Source organism: Barbus barbus, assembly GCF_936440315.1.
Source record: "Barbus barbus genome assembly, chromosome: 11".
In the NCBI taxonomy this organism is placed as follows: Eukaryota; Metazoa; Chordata; class Actinopteri; order Cypriniformes; family Cyprinidae; genus Barbus; species Barbus barbus.
The window spans coordinates 13,891,634-13,912,475 of record NC_136739.1 but is presented as its reverse complement, the minus strand read 5'-3'; the positions used below and the strand labels follow the sequence as shown (position 1 = coordinate 13,912,475).

The 20,842-nt window shown below is 38.5% G+C and overlaps 1 protein-coding gene across 1 annotated transcript in view; it reads right to left on the bottom strand.

Annotated features, from left to right (window-relative positions):
- Positions 1–20,842, bottom strand: part of LOC306876937 (parathyroid hormone 2 receptor-like) — a gene marked incomplete at both ends in the record, with an annotated part of 105,029 nt that overhangs the window by 33,985 nt on the left and 50,202 nt on the right. The window contains 3 exons of the mRNA XM_079428389.1: positions 1,827–1,893; positions 5,665–5,725; positions 17,626–17,779. Of these exons, the coding sequence (XP_079284515.1) occupies positions 1,827–1,893; positions 5,665–5,725; positions 17,626–17,779 (282 nt within the window). The remainder of the gene's footprint in view (positions 1–1,826; positions 1,894–5,664; positions 5,726–17,625; positions 17,780–20,842) is intronic.

The following is a 20,842-nucleotide window of genomic DNA, read 5'->3' as shown; positions in this document are numbered from 1 at the left end:
TGTAAGCCTCCATTTGAGCCCATTGAAGAGATCTCTGATCGCCTTCTCACCTTAAAGACTACCTTTCTCTTGGCGTTTTCTTCTCTTAAGAGAGTTGGGGATTTACAGGCCCTTTCAGTGGCCCCGTCATTTCTCGACTTTGCGCCCGGTCTGGCCAAAGTGTTCCTCTACCCTCGGGCGGGTTATGTCCCTAAAGTCCCTTCTTCTATACCACGGCCTGTTGTGCTACAGGCATTCAGTCCTCCTCCCTTCCGGGAGCCCGACCAGCGGAAGCGGAATTGTATGTGTCCAGTTCGAGTACTGGACGCTTACGTCCACAGTCCTGACCTGTGGAGAAAAACGGACCAATTGCTGGTATGCTTCGGTCCTCCTAAGCGGGGTCTGCCTGCTTCTAAGCAGACCCTTAGCAGGTGGATTGTGGATGCTAATTATCTTGCTTATGAGTCCTCCGGTCTCCCCTCGCCCATGGGGGTTAAGGCTCACTCCACCCGGGGTATGCGGGCCTCTAAGGCCTTTCTGGCAGGTATTCCTGTGCAGGACATCTGCAACGCTGCGGGGTGGTCCACGCCCCTTACTTTTGTCCGCTTCTATGGCCTTGATCTGCAGGCCACTCCAGGCTCTTCTGTTCTTTCGCCCTTTTAGTGCTCCTGAGGGATACACACAGGGCAGGGACTTGGAAGTCTGGTGAAATTAGTATATATTATGCTGCAATACGATTTGTGACAAATATATCCTCACGTTCCCATCAATCTACTTTGTACAAAATCGTTGGTTGGTCCTCGTACCAAAGGAGAAAAATGCACATGCTACTATTTACTGCCAAGGCATTACTAGGTAAACTGCCAACTTATATTTGTAATCTTTTATCATATTATACTTGTAATTATAGCACTAGAAATTCTTATAAATTACATTTGACTGTTCCTAGAGTATGTTCGGAGTTTGGCAAAACTGCCTTTTCTTCCTATGGTCCTAGGCTATGGAATGAAATGTTGAGTGTTATGATGTTATAAACAATTCCATCTTTAAATATTTTTTTGAAAACTTTTGGAGCTCTATCTGGAAGAAACGTGAATGTTTTATGTAATTTTTTTATTTCTTATGATGTTGGATGATATTTTTTATTCTTTACTATTTTTCTTGTTCTAATCTGTATGTGAAACTGTCTGTGCTGCCATTTTGGCCAGGACTCCCTGGTAGAAGAGTATGGTATTTCCTGGTAAAATAAAGGTAAAATAAATAATTAAAATAAAAACTTTTAAAAAAATAAAAATATATATTTTATTGTTATTTGTTTATCTATTCATATTAATTAATATATTTTAATTATTATGATTTAATTTTTAGTTTTTTAAGTCTACCAGGGGGTGAGATGGGTTGGGGTGGGTTCTAAATTTGTACAGCTGCTTTTTGTGTTGTACTACTGTTCCACAGAATAAAACAGTTAAAAACAGTTGTTAACAAAAAAAATTAATAAATTTAGGCACTCCCACTCACACGCTTCGGTCTCTCCTGACTGTGCCCATGTCTGAAAAATATTATTGTCTCCATCCAGTAATTGGCAGAACTGGCAGAAACACACACATGCACGTTGTAATTATGGTAATGTTCTTGCCAGTTCTTTTGACATTTACCTTCTTTGCCAAAGTGCTTTTCATCTTGTAGTGGTGAATAACAGAAAAGAGAAAAGTTTAGGTTTAAGTTAGACGATTTCTCCCTCCTCAGGGAAAATTGCCTCAGTCTTTGAACTGTTTCCCAGGCTGTCGCTTGGTTCTCACGCCGTGTTTATTAAGAGCCTGGCAGTTTTTCACGTCGCTTTTACTCACCCCAATGGCTGTCAGAATGGGGACCTGGTAGATCCATTTGATGTTCCCTGCACTCAGCTCCCAGCATCTGCACAGATAAAGACAGATCGAATGATAAATTAACCGGCACACATGGATTATGATTCTGGGGATATTTAAAAGGCACAGAGCGAGACAGTGGCAGAGAGGCAGATAAGTTTCCAGTCCCAGAGGCAGTTCTAACACAGTAATGATATACTGTACTTCACAGTGCATACGGTATAGATAAAAAGGACTTAGTTTAGTCTCTCTCTCTCTCCTTGAAGTCACTGACCCACTCCTTTGCTTTATAAAACAGTGCTTAATAAAAGTAATTTCCATTTGTTTACCATCAATTTGTTTCGCCATTCATAATCCCATTACAAATATTTACTATGATGTGCAGTTGAATGGATAATCTGCCGTGCAGATGATATAGTCCATAAATAGGATATACTGTACGTATTCAGAGAGAAGCTGAATGCATGCAGTCTGGAGAAAAACTAAAGAGTCATAATGAACATTCATTATTAATTACCTCAGAATCATGAATTAAATTTTATTTATCCTTTTTAAGAAACTTTAGTACCACAGATGATTAAGTGTACTGCAGGCAATTGGGCAGTGTATCATGTGATAGTCCACTCTACTTTCACATGAAGGAACAAAGGAAGGAGTGCTGTTGTTTCTTTCACATAAAATCTGACAAGGACACATTAAAATTAGACTAAGTCACTAGTTTTTACATAACAATAGTAAATAAAACAAGCTTCACAGCAGAAAGACATCAATAGGGACACAATGGAGAACCATATTTGTGTACAAAACACACAAATGAGCAGTGCCACCTAAAACCAAAAATAACGGGGAAAAATCTGAATATTCTGACCAGATGGGTATAAATCTGAAACAAAAACAACAACATATGAATATGCTGAGGCAATATGCCACAATAGATAGTATGTTACAGTGATTTACTGTGGATAGGTTGCACTTTGACACAATGTAAAACTTTGTGCTTTCATAAAATGTTAGAAAGATTTTTTATTTTTGTATTATTATATGAAGTATTTTAGTTAATATATCTCATAACATATATCTCATAACATGTTGCTGTTTACAGTTGCCAAGCAACATGGCTACATGCCACATTAATATGGAATTCAAACAGCAGCCAAAGTCAGATTGTAGATCAGTTTAGTGGCTTTGAATGTGACTCCTCCAATCAGATTTCTGATTTGATTCCAGGTCTTCGCAGAATATTAAATATTTGCAATTAGTTTTATCTTATTTGTTGACTATACTGCAAAGTTAACAAATACTGTGAACATCTCAATTTAACACATTTTTAATTGAATATTAAGTTTCCCAAAGATTGCATTAATAGACCTGCTTCACTTGCATCATGATTTTTTTAACAATAGAGTGCAAACACTGAGATGTTTAAAAAAAATCTAGACGTTTAATTCATTTCTGAGAATCAGTTCTTACTGTTTCAGTGCACTATTTTAAAACATACATTTTCTACAGTCTCTGTAGAGATCTTTTATTTTAAAATATGTATGGTAATATTTCAGAACAAATGCTGCACACACAGATTGAGATGAATGTGGAATATCAAACACCCAGACAACATTTATATTTACTCATTTGGCAGCCAGTGTGAGTTATGATGTATTCATAGGTTGTATCATTGTGTGTATTTCCTGGGAATCAATCTCATGACCTCAGCACTGATAGTGCTACCAGAATGCAAATCAGAACCGCTTGATACATTTAATCTTCTTCACATTTACTTTTCAGAGTGTTATATCTCATGGTCTTGCAGAAAGCCATTAACCCACCATCACTCACAACTCACAAATGTCAGGAGACTGACAGCTCACTTTTTGCCTTCTCTAAATGAACGTTTAATTTGCTTTTACTCAAGTGGAGTAAAAGATCAACTAAACAGAATCACACTAAACAGAAAATATAAAATATATAATAAATAGAATACAGCGTGTCAATTTACTCTAAGTGCAAACAACCTGCCTTGATGGCAGAGGCTATTTACACTAACTCCACCCACCAACATGAAGATCTAGTGGCTAGTGAACATTACAAAAAACGATTGCTAAACAACAGCTCCAGTGGTGTAGATGGTCAAGTGCATGCTGTAGTCTATTTGATGTGATCGATCCAAATTTGCATCCGCCTTTTGCCAAACTTTTTTTGACTTTTTAAATGCCAATATCAGGAAAGGCATTTATTTACAATAAAAAAAAATGAAGGAAATACTCAAAAAATTGAAAATAAAGTATTGGGTAGGGTTAGGATAGGTGTAGGAAGGGCTTTTTTGTCCCAATAAGGTGGCATCTATTTAATAATTTGAATTAAAATTATAATTGGCACTCAATACGTTATTTTTGCATACTGTTTTATAATTTACTACAATACTGAGGAGCAGATAATTGCAACTATTTGCAATAAGTAGTATAAATAGCAGACGATCCTATATATATTTTATAGGGCTGTCAACGTTAACGCGTTAATGCATGCGATTAATGAAAAATATTTAATGCGCTAATATTTTTTTTAGCGCAAATTAATCGTTTGATAAGATTTGACCCCGACCCCGTCATCGCAGCGCGGAAGGTTATCAGCAAGTGTTGCCAGGGTGTGGTTTTCTATTGTCTATTTTTAAAAATGCAGTCGCAGGAAAAATTACAGAGCCTTGGGTTGCGTTTTTTTAGGCTACTTTTATAATGTACCGCGGCCGGTCAAAGTGTATATAGACAAATAAAAAATGAAAATAGATCATTTTACTAATGCGTATTATACTTGGAATGTATACCTGGCAACTTAAAGGGGTCATATGACGTTGCTAAAAAGAACATTATTTTGAGTATTTTGTGTAATGCAATGTGTTTATGTGGTTTAAGGTTAAAAAAACACATTATTTTCCACATACTGTACATTATTGTTGCTCCTCTATGACCCGCCTCTCTCAAACACGTCGTTTTCTACAAAGCCCCTCCTTCTGACAAGCACAGTCTGCTCTGATTGGCCAGCTGACCCAGTGCATTGTGATTGGCCGAACACCACAAGCACGCATCGGAAATGTAACGCCCCTTACAATAAACGCGAGCTTCAGCTTTCAAAGTAAATATAAAGACAGTTAATAATTTCCTTAGTTTTTCCATCAGTTCAAGCTCGAAAGAAGACCTTTCTGAAACGCGTTAGTTTTTACAAAGCTCATCGTTCTGAGAAGTGGGGCGTGCTCTGATTGGCCAGCTATCCAGAGCGTTGTGATTGGCCGAATATCTCAAAAACAATAAAACCCATTATAAACGAGGCATTTGTTGCATCCAGTAGGGACATAATTACTGATTATAATGACTTATACTGTCTTTTTACACGTCATCGCGCCGTGTAAACATTACCATGTCTGCATTTTGATAACACAGTACACAACAAAAAGGTTAGATGTTACTCAAATAACAAGCCATGGGTTATCCCTGAGTTAAAGGCGTTATTTAACGAAAAAAAAGAGGGCCTTCTTAGTGGGTGATAGAGAGGAGCTGAAGCGGGTACAGAAATTATTAAAAGTTAAAATTAAGGAGGGGGTAGGAGTGTTATAAATTAAAAATGGAACAATGGAGGGCATATACATACACACACACACATACATACATTTAAAAAACGCTAAAAAATAGACATATTTCAGCTTTATCGCCAACATATGTATTTTTATCCATAATATATTTCACAAATGCTACAATACAAGCCCCTATATTCATTTCTACAAAGATGATTAGGACATGAGGTCAAGTCTGTGAGGATGAACACATGAAATCACCTTGCATCTGCCAGCGTTGCCCTGACAACTGCCCAAGCTGCAACAAACACAGCGGGAACACCTGTAATGAAACAAAGAAGGTAAAAGGTATATTTCAATGAACTGTATTTCACTGAACTGTAAGTGAAAATTATGGTAAAGCTAGTGGTAATTTTATCAATCTATTATCAACACAATCAATATCAAATATACATGTAAATAGACTAAACTGAATTTGTAAAGTAATTGGAGAAATAAAACTTCAATGACATCACATCCATTAATATTATGTGGATTATCCAAACAAGAATGCAATGCTATTTTAGTTTACTAATTTAGTATGCGTTCAGTAAACCACAATAAATGGCATGAATAAAAGCTAACATCATGTAAATGGATGTTAAAAGATCTGAGGAGATTTTAAGGAGGCACTGAAGCATGATTGAACCTTCAACGTCTCCCCAGGGGTTCAAGAGCACCTGTGGAGATTTGCACTCATAGATGGATATCCTGTGGAGTAATCTCAATAAAAATACTTTTTGTTTACTTATTGCCAATGGAGTGTTTTTCATTCCAAACACTGGACAGTAAGAGCATCTGTTCTGTCTGGTACATCGGAACTTGATTGAATATTTCAGTTCTGGCAGAATGTCAAAATTATTATTATTATTTTTATTATTACATTTTAATTTATGCATTTATTTTACCTTTAATAGTTGTCTTCAATTCACAATCAGCCTTTGAAATTGAAAGAGCTAAAAACTCATTTTTGATTCTGATCATGGTTTTCGTATGCCCTTCATTATACAGCCCAGTAAACAAAATCAAGTTCAAATCTTTTGCTGACAGGAATACTGTAGTCAGGAATTCAGGAATAATGTATCATGTATGTAATATATCGTTTTGAAAAACAAAATATTAATTAAAAAATAAATTAAAATATTAATTCAAAATAATATATAGCATAATAATAAAGAGTAAATAAATAAAAAAAATAGTATATAGAAATTTTATCTTAAATAGGTTAATTTTTTTCTGCACAATAACTAATCAATTCACTTAAAATTGATAGACTAAGACTAGACAGAATATCAGTTATTTATCTCAACATGACTGAATCATGATGTTCTAAACTAAAGTTAAGACCAAAAGAGTAACCTTATTACCATCGACATTGGGATGCTGAAATGCAAACCATAATAATACTAAAATTTGACTTTTAAGTACAACCCGAATACCGGAAATGTTGGGACGTTTTTTTAAAATTTGAATAAAATGAAAACTAAAAGACTTTCAAATCACATGAGCCAATATTTTATTTACAATAGAACATAGATAATATAACAAATGTTTAAACTGACGTATTTTTCGTTTAAAGGGGTCATATGATGCAATTTCAAGTTTTCCTTTCTCTTTGGAGTATTAAAAGCTGTTTGTGCATAGATAAGATCCCTAAAGTTGCAAAGACTGAAGTCTCAAAACCAAAGAGATATTCTTTATCAAAGTTAAGACTCTGCCACGCCCCCCTAAAACAGCTCATTCAAACACATCTACGTCACAATGTGGAAATATTTGTGCAATGCTGCCCAAATGTACAGTAACCGCTGTAGTGTTGATGCAGCCATGACAGTTAGACGCTGTGTGTTTCTATGCAAAAGCAAAAGCTTTATTTGGCCTTCCAAAAGTAGATGAATTTAGGAATCATTAAGATTACTTACAACAGAACAGCACAACCCAGATATTCGAATTTGTGTAACGCATTTTATGGACGACTAATTCTGACTGTATGACAATCTGGCACTTCTGAATCAGCGACTAAGTATGTTTTGTTATTAGTTTAAGTATTTGCTGTTGACCGTTCAAATGCGGAGTTTTGCGCGTCGCGTTTGTGTGTGTGCGCGTGCATGTGTATGTGAGAGAGAGAGAGAGACAGGGTCACATCACAGTGGAGTCAGCTTTCTTAATTGCGGCTTGTGTACTGCAAATATATACGAGCATCATCACTGGGTCTGACATGCGACTCTGTTCCTCTTTCGAGCTTGAACTGATGAAAAAACTAAGGAAATTATTAACTGTCTTTATATTTACTTTGAAAGCAGAAGCTCACGTTTATAGTAAGGGGCGTTACATTTCCGATGCGTGCTTGTGGTGTTCGGCCAATCACAATGCACTGGGTCAGCAGGCCAATCAGAGCAGACTGTGCTTGTCGGAAGGAGGGGCTTTGTAAAAAATTATGTGTTTGAGAGAGGCGGGTCATAGAGGAACTACAATAATGTACAGTATTTGAAAAATAATGTGTTTTTTGAACATTAAAGCATGTCACCATATTCTATTACACCAAATACACAAAATAATGATCTTTAAAATAGCATCATATGACCCCTTTAATGATGCGCCAAATGTTCTCTATAGGTGAAAGATCTGGACTGCAGGCAGGCCAATTCAGCACCCAGACTCTTCTACTACGAAGCCATGCTGTTGTAATAGCTCCAGTATGTGGTTTTGCTTTGTCCTGCTGAAATACACAAGGCCTTCCCTGAAATAGATGTCATCTGGAGGGGAGGGGGATGTTGCTCTAAAACCTTTATCTACCTTTCAGCATTCATAGTGCCTTCCAAAACATGCAAGCTGCCCATACCGTATGCACTTATGCACCCCCATACCATCAGAGATGCTGGCTTTTGAACCGAATGCTGATGACATGCTGGAAGGTCTCCCTCCTCTTTAGCCTGGCGGACACGGCGTCCGTGATTTCCAACAAGAATGTCAAATTTGGACTCGTCTGACCATTGAACACTTTGAAACAGTCCATTATAAATGAGCCTTGGCCCACAGATGTTCACATATGGCTTCCTTTTTGCATGATAGAGCTTTAGTTGGCATCTGCAGATGGCACGGCAGATTGTGTTTACCGACAGTGGTTTCTGGAAGTATTCCTGGGCCCATTTAGTAATGTCAATGACAAAATCATGCCAATGAGTGATGCAGTGTCATCTGAGGGCCCGAAGACCACAGGCATCCAACAAAGGTCTTTGGCCTTGTCCCTTCCACACAGAGATTTCTCCAGTTTCTCTGAACCTTTTGATGATGTTATGCACTGTAGATGATGAAATTTGTGAAGCCTTTGCAATTTGACGTTGAGGAACGTTGTTTTAAAGTATTCCACAATCTTTTTACGCACTCTTTCAGAGATTGGAGAGCCTCTGCCCATCTTTACTTCTGCGAGACTCTGCCTCTCGAAGACATCCCTTTTATAGCTAATCATGTTACAGACCTGATGTCAATTAACTTAATTAGTTGCTATATGTTCTCCCAGCTGAATCTTTTCAAAATTTCTTGCTTTTTCAGCCCATTGTTTCCCCCGTGCCAACTTTTTTGAGACCTGTTGCAGGCATCAAATTTAAAAAATGTCCCAACATTTCCGGAATTCGGGTTGTATTTCTCTGCTTTTGGACAACCCATTATGATGCTATTATTCAACAAATTTTAAATATTAATTCACTTTTAACATTATTAATTTAATCTTGAGTGGCTCAGCCACTAAATGAAAAATGCTGCTTCCTGTTGATGAGATGCATGGTATAACCTCAGAAAAACCAAGAACACATCATGCATATCAAGAAGCAAATCTGCCTGGATCTGAGGGTGAGTGTGTCAATCGAGGTGCCCTCCTCTCAGACAGCAGTTCCCATGGCAATGATGGGGTAACTGTGGGATGTAAATGTGTGCCCTGCCTCATACAACATTCTCTTCATGATACCACTGAAGGAATGAAGCGCATTTCATGTCCTTCAACAGGAACACATGCTGTTTTGGATCTGCTATCATGAAAATCTACTTGTCATTAAGACATTTTCCAGTAATTCGGGAAATAGGTGATAATCTGTCTGGAATTTGTACTTTCATCTATTGAATCAATTCTTAAATGTACAGTCCACTGAAAATGAAAATTTAATTATCTTTTTTTTTTTTACTCCTGTTATTTCAATGATTTTCTTTCCCCAGTGGAACACAAAATAAAATATTTTGAATAATATTTCTGCAGTTCTTCAAAAAAAAATAATAATAATAACAGAGGGTTATTCAGAGGGTCTCACGCTCTAAAAAGGCAAATAAAAGCAACATAAAAGTACTTCATACAACTTATACAATATACACCAAGTGTTCTGAAGACATGTTGATTTTACTGTTAGAATTGTAAAGATGCATCAATATTACATATATTCAGCAGCATACAATATATTTTTAATATGAATTTGATCAATAATAAAAATGTACATTTTTAAATCAAAATAAATGGACATTTCTTATTCCAAATTCAATCGTGATATTGCAGTTGTAAACATATTTTGTCTATTTTTGTCAGCATTCAACTATAGTGCAAAAAAAGCCATGCTAATAAATTTATGTTATTAGCATATTTTGGGAAAAAAGACAATAATCTAAATTGTTTAAATAAATAATCCAAATGAACTGAATCTGATCAAATTATAACCAAACTTCAAATTTAGGATGCATTGTACACCATTTATTTTTTTTGTAAATAAAATAAATATTATTAGAGTATATTTTAAAGGGAATAATTTCTCAGATTTTTCTTAGCTTTAAAAAAAAACGTTTAATTCAATGTGTTACTTGCCATTTCTTTGTAATTATTTTTTTAAATTTACAACTTCTGAGTGAAAGTTGTTTTACAACTTTTTTTCAGAGTATGTAAACCTCAGACTCAAATTCCTTTTACATTTACAATAAATAAATACATCATACAGGTTTGGAAACATAAGACAGAAATGTCCTCATTTTGCTGAACTCTTTAAATAATTCTGAGACCAAAATTTTCCTTTGCCACAATGATTACTGCATCACACAGCATGGCTTAGTTTCCTTCTCTTAGCAATAGCTCTATCAAATAAATATGAACCCTTTATGTAATGCACCCTCATTGTGCCCTTATTATAGGCACTGAAAAGTAATGTTAAGGAAATCAAATTCACAACATGAATCACTCATCCTCTGAACATGAATGATTTAGCCTCATTATAACTATATTAACCCAATCAACGTGACATTATTGTGTACTACTTACACAGACTTAACCCCTTGGTCATTAATAAGCCATGCCAAACACATTCACGAGAATGTAGTGAGCAGCCGCTCCTAGAACAGGGAATCTGTATATCAAAGGTGCTTATATCTCTGCCCTTCCAGTAGGAACACATCAAACAGGAATGACAAATAAATAAAGCACACTTAAGCTTGAAACCACTTGAAAAGGAAGCAACCTCTCAAAACAAACTGCAGTGAGCTTTCGTTGTGCTGTTTCTCCGTGTGGGAGCGGAGAGAAGGGTATGAATACCACTCTCTATAAATAATAGCTGATTGGTTTCCATGTAGACATTTCTCAAAGGACTACATAAGATATAGATTCAAAGGGCAGCCATCTCTGAGGTGGGACCTGTATGTTCAGCAAAAGAAATATAGCACTGCATCCCTAAATAAACAATCCCTTAACAGCTGCAGAATATACATGGGCTGGCCACCAATATCCCGCTGAATTAACTTAACTGCTGCTTTGACCAACATAATGAACTCCATGCAGAGAACGGTTCTGCTGCCAGCAGTTGAGACAGTTGTTCTGTCTTTGTAATAGGATTAGACACTGTTCCGACAAGAAAAGTGATGAGAAATGGAATGAGACCTTGTTAATATTTAGTTCACAAACATCCTTGTAAATATTGCATCACTGTCAAGGTTTTGCTGGCTGAAAAATTGGATATTCAATATTCAGAGCTCATTTAACCTCTGTCAATTTAGTCAATTGTGATTTTGGTGTGGTGTGTATTATTGTGTTTTACAAAGTGATTCCATTTGACAAGATGCTATTGATAAGAGTACACATGGAGGGAAATATATTTAATATAAATTCTGTTCTGTAAGAATATAAAGATTGGGATCAAAAAGATTTTTATAATGAAAAAGAAATGAACAGTAATTATATTGCATCAATGTCAATGTTTATCTGGCTAAAATATGGGATATTCCAGCCTGATCTCAAGGCAATTTTTACATATTTTACAAGGTGACTAATTCGTACGAATTCGAGCAAACCCACTCGTACAAATGCAGGCGATTTTTGCTAAATCGGATGTATTTTACGAGTTGCACAAGTCATATGAATTTGTACGAATGACCTACACCTAACCCCCGCCCCTAAACCTACCCGTCACTGAGGTGTAGACAAATTGTACAAAATCGTACGAATTGGCCACTTCGTAAAGTAAAAATTGGTCATGAGAAATTGGATATTCAGGGCTCATTAAACCTCTAATTAAAAAAAACTCTCAATTGATCATTTGCTTAATGTTTTATCTTTTTCATCAAAGGAATGTGTAATGAGCAACATAATTTATAACAATTAGCAGACTTACAGTAAATCTATCATCTAAATGTATAAGGATATTTGAGGCTAAACAATTCAATATAAATATTTTTAAAAAGATAAAAGTACGACAAATAATTGTAATAAAATCTAAAAAAAAGATGCTGGGACTAGTAAAATTTTTGCCCCTTTTAATCTACTTTTTGCATTCACTAGTTTATTAGGAATGCTCGTGCAGTATGACATGAATTTTCAATAGCACTCAAGGAAATACAAGATCATGAAAACTGCATGTGCAATAATTACAATACAATTTAATTTTTACTTTGAGCTTAGCATGTCACACTGCAGAACTTACAATTGTCACAAATCCGGTTCGTGGTCTTCCGTCCACTCGCCATCAAAGGTCGCTCTTCCATCATATTGACTCTCACACCACACAGACTGTTACATATTAACAGTTTTGAACGATCACCCCACACCCGCCCAGAACACCCCTCCACACAACCATTCACACCTCCAGCAACCCCTCTCTCCCCCAAACCTACAATTCAAATCAGCGAAGACGATGTGTGCCAGGTCTTCAGGAAGAACAAAAGAAGGAAAGCACCTGGTCCAGATGGTGTGTCACCAGCCTGCCTAAAAATCTGTGCTGAGCAGCTGGCCCCCATCTTCACACAGATCTTCAATAGATCACTGGAGCTGTGTGAAGTCCCCTCATGCTTCAAACGCTCCACCATCATCCCCGTCCCAAAGAAACACAAAATTACTGGACTTAATGACTACAGACCTGTGGCACTAACGTCTGTAGCCATGAAATCATTCGAAAGACTGGTTCTGGCTCATCTGAAGGACATCACTGGACCCCCTGCAGTTTGCCTACAGAGCAAACAGGTCTGTGGATGATGCAGTCAACATGGGACTGCACTTCATCCTGCAGCATCTGGACAGACCAGGGACTTATGTGAGGATCCTGTTTGTGGACTTCAGCTCTGCTTTTAACACCATTATCCCGGAAAACCCTTCAAAATAAACTAACTCAGCTCTCCGTCCCCACCTCCGTCTGCCAGTGGATCAACAGCTTCCTGACAGACAGACAGCAGTTAGTAAAGCTTGGCAAATTCACATCCAGCACTCGAACCATCAGCACTGGAGCTCCTCAGGGCTGCGTACTCTCCCCACTGCTCTTCTCCCTCTACACCAACGACTGCACATCTAAAGATCCCTCTGTCAAGCTCCTGAAGTTCGCAGACGACACCACACTGATCGGCCTCATCCAGGACGGTGACGAGTCTGCTTACAGACAGGAGGTTAAGGAGCTGGCTGTCTGGTGCAGTCTCAACAACCTGGAGCTTAACACGCTCAAAACGGTGGAGATGATCGTGGACTTCAGGAGAAACCCCCCTGCTCTCCCCCCACTCACCATCATGAACAGCACCGTGACTGCAGTGGAGTCATTCAGATTCCTGGGCACCACCATCTCTCAGGACCTGAAGTGGGATATTCACATTGACTCCATTGTCAGGAAGGCCCAGCAGCGGTTGTACTTTCTTCGCCAGCTGAGGAAGTTCAACCTGCCACAGGACTTACTGAAACAGTTCTACTCTGCCATCATTGAATCCATCCTCTGCACCTCAATAACTGTCTGGTTCAGCTCAGCTACCAAATCTGACCTCAGAAGACTACGGAGGGTAGTCCGGACTGCTGAACGAATCATTGGTACAACCCTCCCCACTCTCCAAGAACTGTACTTATCCAGAGTGAGCAAAAAGGCTGGTAAAATCACTCTGGACCCCTCACATCCAGCACACAACCTCTTTGAACTTTTACCATCTGGTCGACGCTACAGAGCTCTGAGCACCAGAACGACCAGACACAGGAACAGTTTCTTCCCTCAGTCAATACATCTCATGAACACTCAATAAATAAACGTAGAACACACAACTAATACATTATCCATTCACCACACTCACTTATTTTATTTTCTCATTTCTAATTTGCACATACATGCATATAATATAGGCGACTATGCACATACATTATATATTATATAATGTGTATTTTTTATTTTTTTTTGCTGCTTTGTACATTGGTCATTGGCTATTTCCTGTTATTTTGTTTCATTACCTGTGTCCTGTCCTGTTACTGTCCTTCTGTTGCACTGTGGAGCTTCTGTCACTACAACAAATTCCTTGTATGTGTAAACATACTTGGCCAATAAAGCTCATTCTGATTCTGATTCTGATATTACCCTGGACTGCATTTCCCATCATTCATTGCACTAAGTACACACAGCCATTTCACTAATCACCCGCTCACACCTGAGAACTATCACACAATCATACACACTTTATAAGCCTTAGGCTGCGTCCACACGAAGACGGGTTTCTCCGTATCCGATCTTTTTTTTTGCCTCAAATTCCGTAAACACGGAGTCGTCTCAGGAAATATCTGCGTCCACACGGAATCACTGAAACCGACTGAAAACGATGTAGTACACATGCCAGACCAATATGTGGCGCTGTAATTCTGCCACAGAGATACACACAAAAAGAGAGAAGAAGACTTGGACCATGTGCGTAAACCTTGCACGCTGAATATAAACTAACACACAAAGCAGAAGATTTTGCTTTAATAAAACTAATGAGCTCAGTAGGTTCTGCAGCACGAACACAGGCACGTAGTCTGACATTGTTGTTGTTGTTGTCGCTGTTATGTGACGTAGCGGTGTCTGATTAGGGGCGAGACGTGGGCTGATGACGTCATCGTTTCAGAAAATATACGGATTCACCGTCCACACGAAAACATGAAACCGGCGTTTTCAAATTTATCCACCCTGGGACCTGGTTTCAAAAATGATCGGTTTCACTCTTCGAAAACGCCGGTTTCGTGTGGACGAAATGCCTATACGGTAAAAAATTTATGCGAATACAGAGAAGCCCGTCTTCGTGTGGACGGGGCCTTAGACTTCCTCTTCCAGATCGCTGAGTATTGTATAGCACTTGTATAGCACTCCCCTAGTGTTAGCGGCCTTACCGAGCCATTCTGTGTTTAGTCTCATGTACTGTTCTGCGTTTATCACTCACCTAGTGATAGCTGCTTTACTGAGTCTAGTGTCCAGTTCTAGTTCGTTTTGTCATTCTGTGTTGTCTTGTTTCCTGTTTCCTTATTCCTGCCTGTGTATCTTGAATTAACCCTTGTCTCGCCGTTGTCACGGGACGCTGTGAAAAGCACCGTGGAAAGACGGAGTCAGGGTCCAAGTGCAGGGAAGGTGTTCTTTAATTAGAAAACAAAAGGCCAACACGGCACAAAAAAACAAAACAGTAACGGGATACACCAAAGGCAACTATAACAACACAATGCCTGTATCCCTTGAGTCGAATCCACACTAACACAATAACACTTATCAAATACCAAATGTCAAATAACAAATACATGAAATAACAATACGCAACCAGGCAGAGTGGTGGGAGAGGGGAGACTAAATAGTCTGTGGCAATGGGGAACAGCTGCGGGTGTCATGAGTGTAACAGGTGTGTGTAATGTGACAGGTGTACGTGATGTGGCAGGTGTACGTGATGTGGCAGGTGTACGTGATTGCGTGAGGTGAGTCCGGGTGGAAGGGAGATGGTGACCTCTGGTGGCGACAGGGAGAAGCGCAGGGCCCGGACTCGTGACAGCCGTTCGGACTCAATATAGTTTCCAACAGTAAAACTCCTTTATACTGCATTATCCACACAGATAACTTAAAGTAGAGCTTTAAGTTACTATTTTATTATTAACACATCTTTTTTATATTATGTGGAGGCATCAGAATGCAGAACAGACAGAACAGACTCTTTATGTTGCCAAACAGATCATTTATAAAGAAGTACTAAGTTTTTTGTCAGATAACACTTTTATAATTTATCACCAGCCAATACTCACATTAATACTACTAGTATTCGCTACACTGATTACAAATTTAGCTATTATAAACACACTGCTGAAAAACTGTAAAAGCTTGTTTATCAAAGTCCCAAAAAGGAAGATCGTTTGATCCTACATATTCATAAAGCCTCTCATTTCTTTTTAAGCTTCACATAATACAATGTTTTCTTAAGCCACAGGTTAAAGACAAGGGCAGTGTGAACATTGCATGGCACGCATTTGGCTCAATATCTCTGCAGGCTTCTTTTGCTTGGAGTTACTTTTTCCTAGCAGCAGGGAGGGAAGAACTCCACCACTTAATCCAGTAATTGAGGATATAGCAAAAGGAACACTATGTAATACAAAAAAACAACAACAACAAAAAAAACAAGGCAATACTGGACTGAACTGAACTCTCGGTCCAGTATTTGTCAAGTACAAATCATAATTCATATGGTCAATTATAGTGACTCTTGTTTTTGTAGCTATTCTATGTACTTCCTCCCTGCAGTTTCCTTCCTCTCTATTCATCACTTCTCAGTATACACCTCTCTTTGTTCCACCAGGGTCCTCATTGTTGGCTTGCTATGGGTTTTCACAGTCAATTCAATAAATTGTGTTTCTTGTGTGGTGTGTATTACAATGTGATTCCATTTGTCAACATGCTATAGATAAGATGTGGAGGGAAATACTGTATATTTAATATGAAAACTATTTTTATAATACGCCATAAATACAATTTATCATTCTAAAATTTAGGTTCAGAATTTTTTTATTCGAAAGAAATTAGCAAGGGCACACTGAACTCTATATATTTATATGAAAGATTTCATACAAATACATAGTTCAGTCATGAAACTCTAGATGACGCAGGCTGACGGGTTGTTAACGTAACTGATGATATTCAGAGAGTTAAATGACTTGGCACAATCTGATTCGTTCATGCTGCATTTGCAGCCAATGAGCTTACTGCCTTGTATTTATATGGCTGGCTAGCATTCACTTGAGATTCTTGTAGCACGTTTTCAGAGTTTCTCTGAAACCCTCTACCTTGCCCAGGCCCAACTGTGTAGATCTGCTACGGGTTATTTTATAAGCTATTTGTGCAGCAGCAGTTAATATTCACGGCACCATATCGCCATATGCATTGGCAGTAGCAAGCTCCTGTACTTGCTTGCAGCAGCAGCAATAATCTACAACTCAGCAATAACCAACAGCAGCAGCGTAGCAGAAGTATTCCACCAAGACCAAATACATTAACATTGTCATATCCATCACCATGCTAAAATCTCCAGAGAGTTGTCATGATTGAAATGCTGTTCTTGAAATTTGTATCCACAAAGGAATCCAGAAAAAAAGCATTCCAACTGTTTTCAACATGTGCTAGTGTATATTTATTACAGTACCTCTCTCAGTCACATGCACAGAATAGTCACTATAATTGCAGCCAGCTATAGGGAGTCAAATATGAAAATATGAATGGAAAAATTATTGGCCTTGTTCTTTGAGGAGAGTACAATTACATGTCATGCAGCTATCCATGAACAAAACCAGATACCTGGCAGAAAAAGAAGAAGAAGAAAAAAAACACTAGCAGCAGCATTTCATTTCTCAAGAAATGTTACAAACCCAACAGAAGCGGGAATATTCACAAATTGCCTCTTCCAGGAAAATCACTACCATGATATACTCACCCCACCCGATCAAAGTGAAGCCCCACAGGTACTTAGAGTCAGACAAGAAGGCCATGAAGATGAGACTGTGCAGGTACAAGCCCTCCACCAGGATCCAGTAGTAGTTTGTAGCCAGGAAATAGATGAACAGCAAGACGGTCACTTTACAACCCATCTAAAAATGAACAGTGGAGCAGAAAAAGTCAACACTCATATCACAACATGGCAGTTTTGATTAAACAGTTAAACACATAGTGGCTGGGAAGCAATGCTTTAGCTGTGACAAACATATTTCCTACTCTCAGTTGGAGCCTACCAAGATAAACAATCTTTTCTTGAGATGCTTCAGTTCAGACTGACATAAGACAGAATAGAAAAACAAACCAATATACTTTTGTTTGGTTTGCTTTGGTACAGTCAGTAAAATCACATAGAGTTCTTTAGATCTAACCAAAGACTCTCTAATGTACTCTTATTTGTTTAAACACACTGCATCAGTACATGATCACGCAGATTCAGAGACAAAAATGTTTTATTTAAATAAAGGGATATCTTACCCAAACAATGAAAATTCAGTTTACTCACCCTTTAAATTATTCTAAACCTGTATGACCTTCTGTGGAACATAAAAGAAGATATTATAAAGAATATTTCACCTTTTGAAATTCAAAATAGAATTGGACCCCACTGACTTTCACGGTATGGACCAAAAAAAATCTTCTTTTGTTATCCACATATGAAAGAAAAGGTGATCTGTCACGCACTGTCACTGCTCTGTTATATTCTACAAAATTGCCCACCTCATAAATACTTTTTTAGAATAATTAGCTCACTATCTTCTTTTAAAATGACAGTGTAAAATGACAGAAGCAGTCTTTAGGACAGTAGAAGTGTGACTAAATGACAACCTTTTACTACAGTCAGCTGAGTGGCTTAATGCTATAGTAGGAGAGCTGCACTTTAATGAAGCTATTAGCTCACTACCATGACAGATGTGTGTGGTTAATGGCCATAAAGCATTTCCAAACCAATGAACTGATTTAAAAGGGATTTCACATCCCACATCAAAACATTATCAAAGCTTACTTATGATGGCTATTTCTCTCTTTAATATCAGGCACATTTATCAGGTTGTTTTACGCGGATAATAGCTTGGAATCAAAGCACAAAGGGATGTATACAGTACATCCCCCACACACTCTTGGTATTCTCTCAGGCAAACTCATGTCATGAAGCCTGGGATCTTTTTCAAGGAGTATTGAAAGACTTCCTATGTATGCCGGGTATCTGAATTAGGTGGATGATGTGTTAATGATACATCTGGGGTGCTTTTTGATGAAAATCAAAAGAACACATTTGATTTCTTTGTATACATGTATATATCCTATATGAATTAACTGATCATATGAAGATTTGGCTAGATAATCAAATTGTTCTGAAAATTCAACGTCTTTCGATTTTGCTAAAGGATGTAATGTGTTTCTAAAGTGCCAAATGGAAACTCTTGGCATGTAATAAATAGTTTTTGTTTGTAAGTTAGGCATAAAGTGAAGTATTTAAATGTCTTATTTTGGCAAGAAAGTAATGTAAAAAAAAAAACTGACCACACTGAACTAAAAAAAGCAAATTTAGATTTTACTTTATAGAGAATTCAAATAGTTACCAAACATTTGTGGACTAAAGGTATTAAAAGAACAACAGCCAGCCATAACAGATCAAAGCTACACAAAATATTCTTGTTGCTATATTATCTTTAAAAAAAATACATTTTAGTATGGAAACTTTTGGCCTGAAATAAATTATTGTTGTTTGTGAGTTTGATATGAAGAATTTGAGTGTTCTGTTATACCAAAAAAAGTCATGTAAAAAAAACACTGCGCTAAACTAAAAAAGTACATTTTTATTCACTGTAAAAAAAAAAAGTTGAATTTTAAGGCAACCAGCTTCAGCAGATTTTTGAGTTCTCAACTTCTTGTTTTAAGTTTATACAAGAAAAAGTTAAGAAATTTCCTAAAAAATAAGTTGAGCAAACTCAAAACTGTGCTGAAGCTGTTAGGGGTGTCTGGTGTGTAAAAACAAAGAGCACAACGAAGGAATACAAAAGGAGTTATTTTAATTAATCACTGACTGAGAAGGGTACAACCAAACGTAAATCCAAAATAATAGCAGACAAAGGAACATGGGAGAACACAGGCTTTAAATACTAAACGTAATAATGGGGAAACAGAAACAGGTGAGGAGCTAATTAACTAATCAGGGCAACTAAGGAAAACTAGGTCAACAGAAGACATGGCAAAACACAACTAAAACAGAACAACATGTAACATATCGCCCCCTCCCGGAACAGTGCGTCCTCGCACCCACAAAGGTCCAACAGAGGAGGGAGGGTGGGGGTTCAGGAGGCGGGCGTGGAGCAGACGAAGGGCAGGCAACAGAAAAGGGGCAGAAAAAGTCCAAGAAATAGAGCAGGAGGAGCCAGGTGGAAATCCAGAGGCCAGCCAGGATGAGGCCCCAAGGCGGAGTCGAGGGAGGGAGGAGCCAGGGTGGAGAAGGCTTTGACAACACCCTGGGGATGACTGACGGAGACTGAGCCGATGGACGAGGAGCCCAGGATGGAGCCGAGCAGACGGAGACCCAGGGTGACATCGAGGGTCCGGAGGGCCTAGGCGGAGCCAGCGGCTCAGGCGACTGAGGTGGAGGCGGGTATCCGGAATGCCGCGGCGGAGCCGGAGTGATGGAGGACGAAGGTGGAGCTGAAGTGAAGGAGGAGCCTGACAGAGCCGGAGGGACAGAGTGACGAGGCGTAGCCAGAGGAGTGGAGTCCCAAGACGGCGGATGGTCGACGACTGACCAAGGCGGAGCCGGAGGGACGAGGGAGCCCGGTGGAAACGAGGGAGCTATGAGCCAAGGTGGAGCCGATGGTTCAGAGGACCAAGATGGAGTCCAGGGCTTGGAGGCTGGAGGTGGAGACAGGGGATCCTCACACCTTGGCAGAGCTGGAGGCTGGAAGTCCCGAGGCGATGGATCAAAGCACCCCTGTGACGTATGATGGCACTTACTAACCCACGCCCCTGCACAAGCTCACCATGTCCCCTCTGTCTCCGCTGGGCTGTGCCCACTTTTCCAGCATTTTTCAAATATTGCCAGTGGGTGGAGTTAGGGGGTTTAGTTACCCTTTAAGTTGGCTCAACTTTTTTTTTTTTTTTTTTACAGTGTTGTACCGTATTAAGAATTCAAT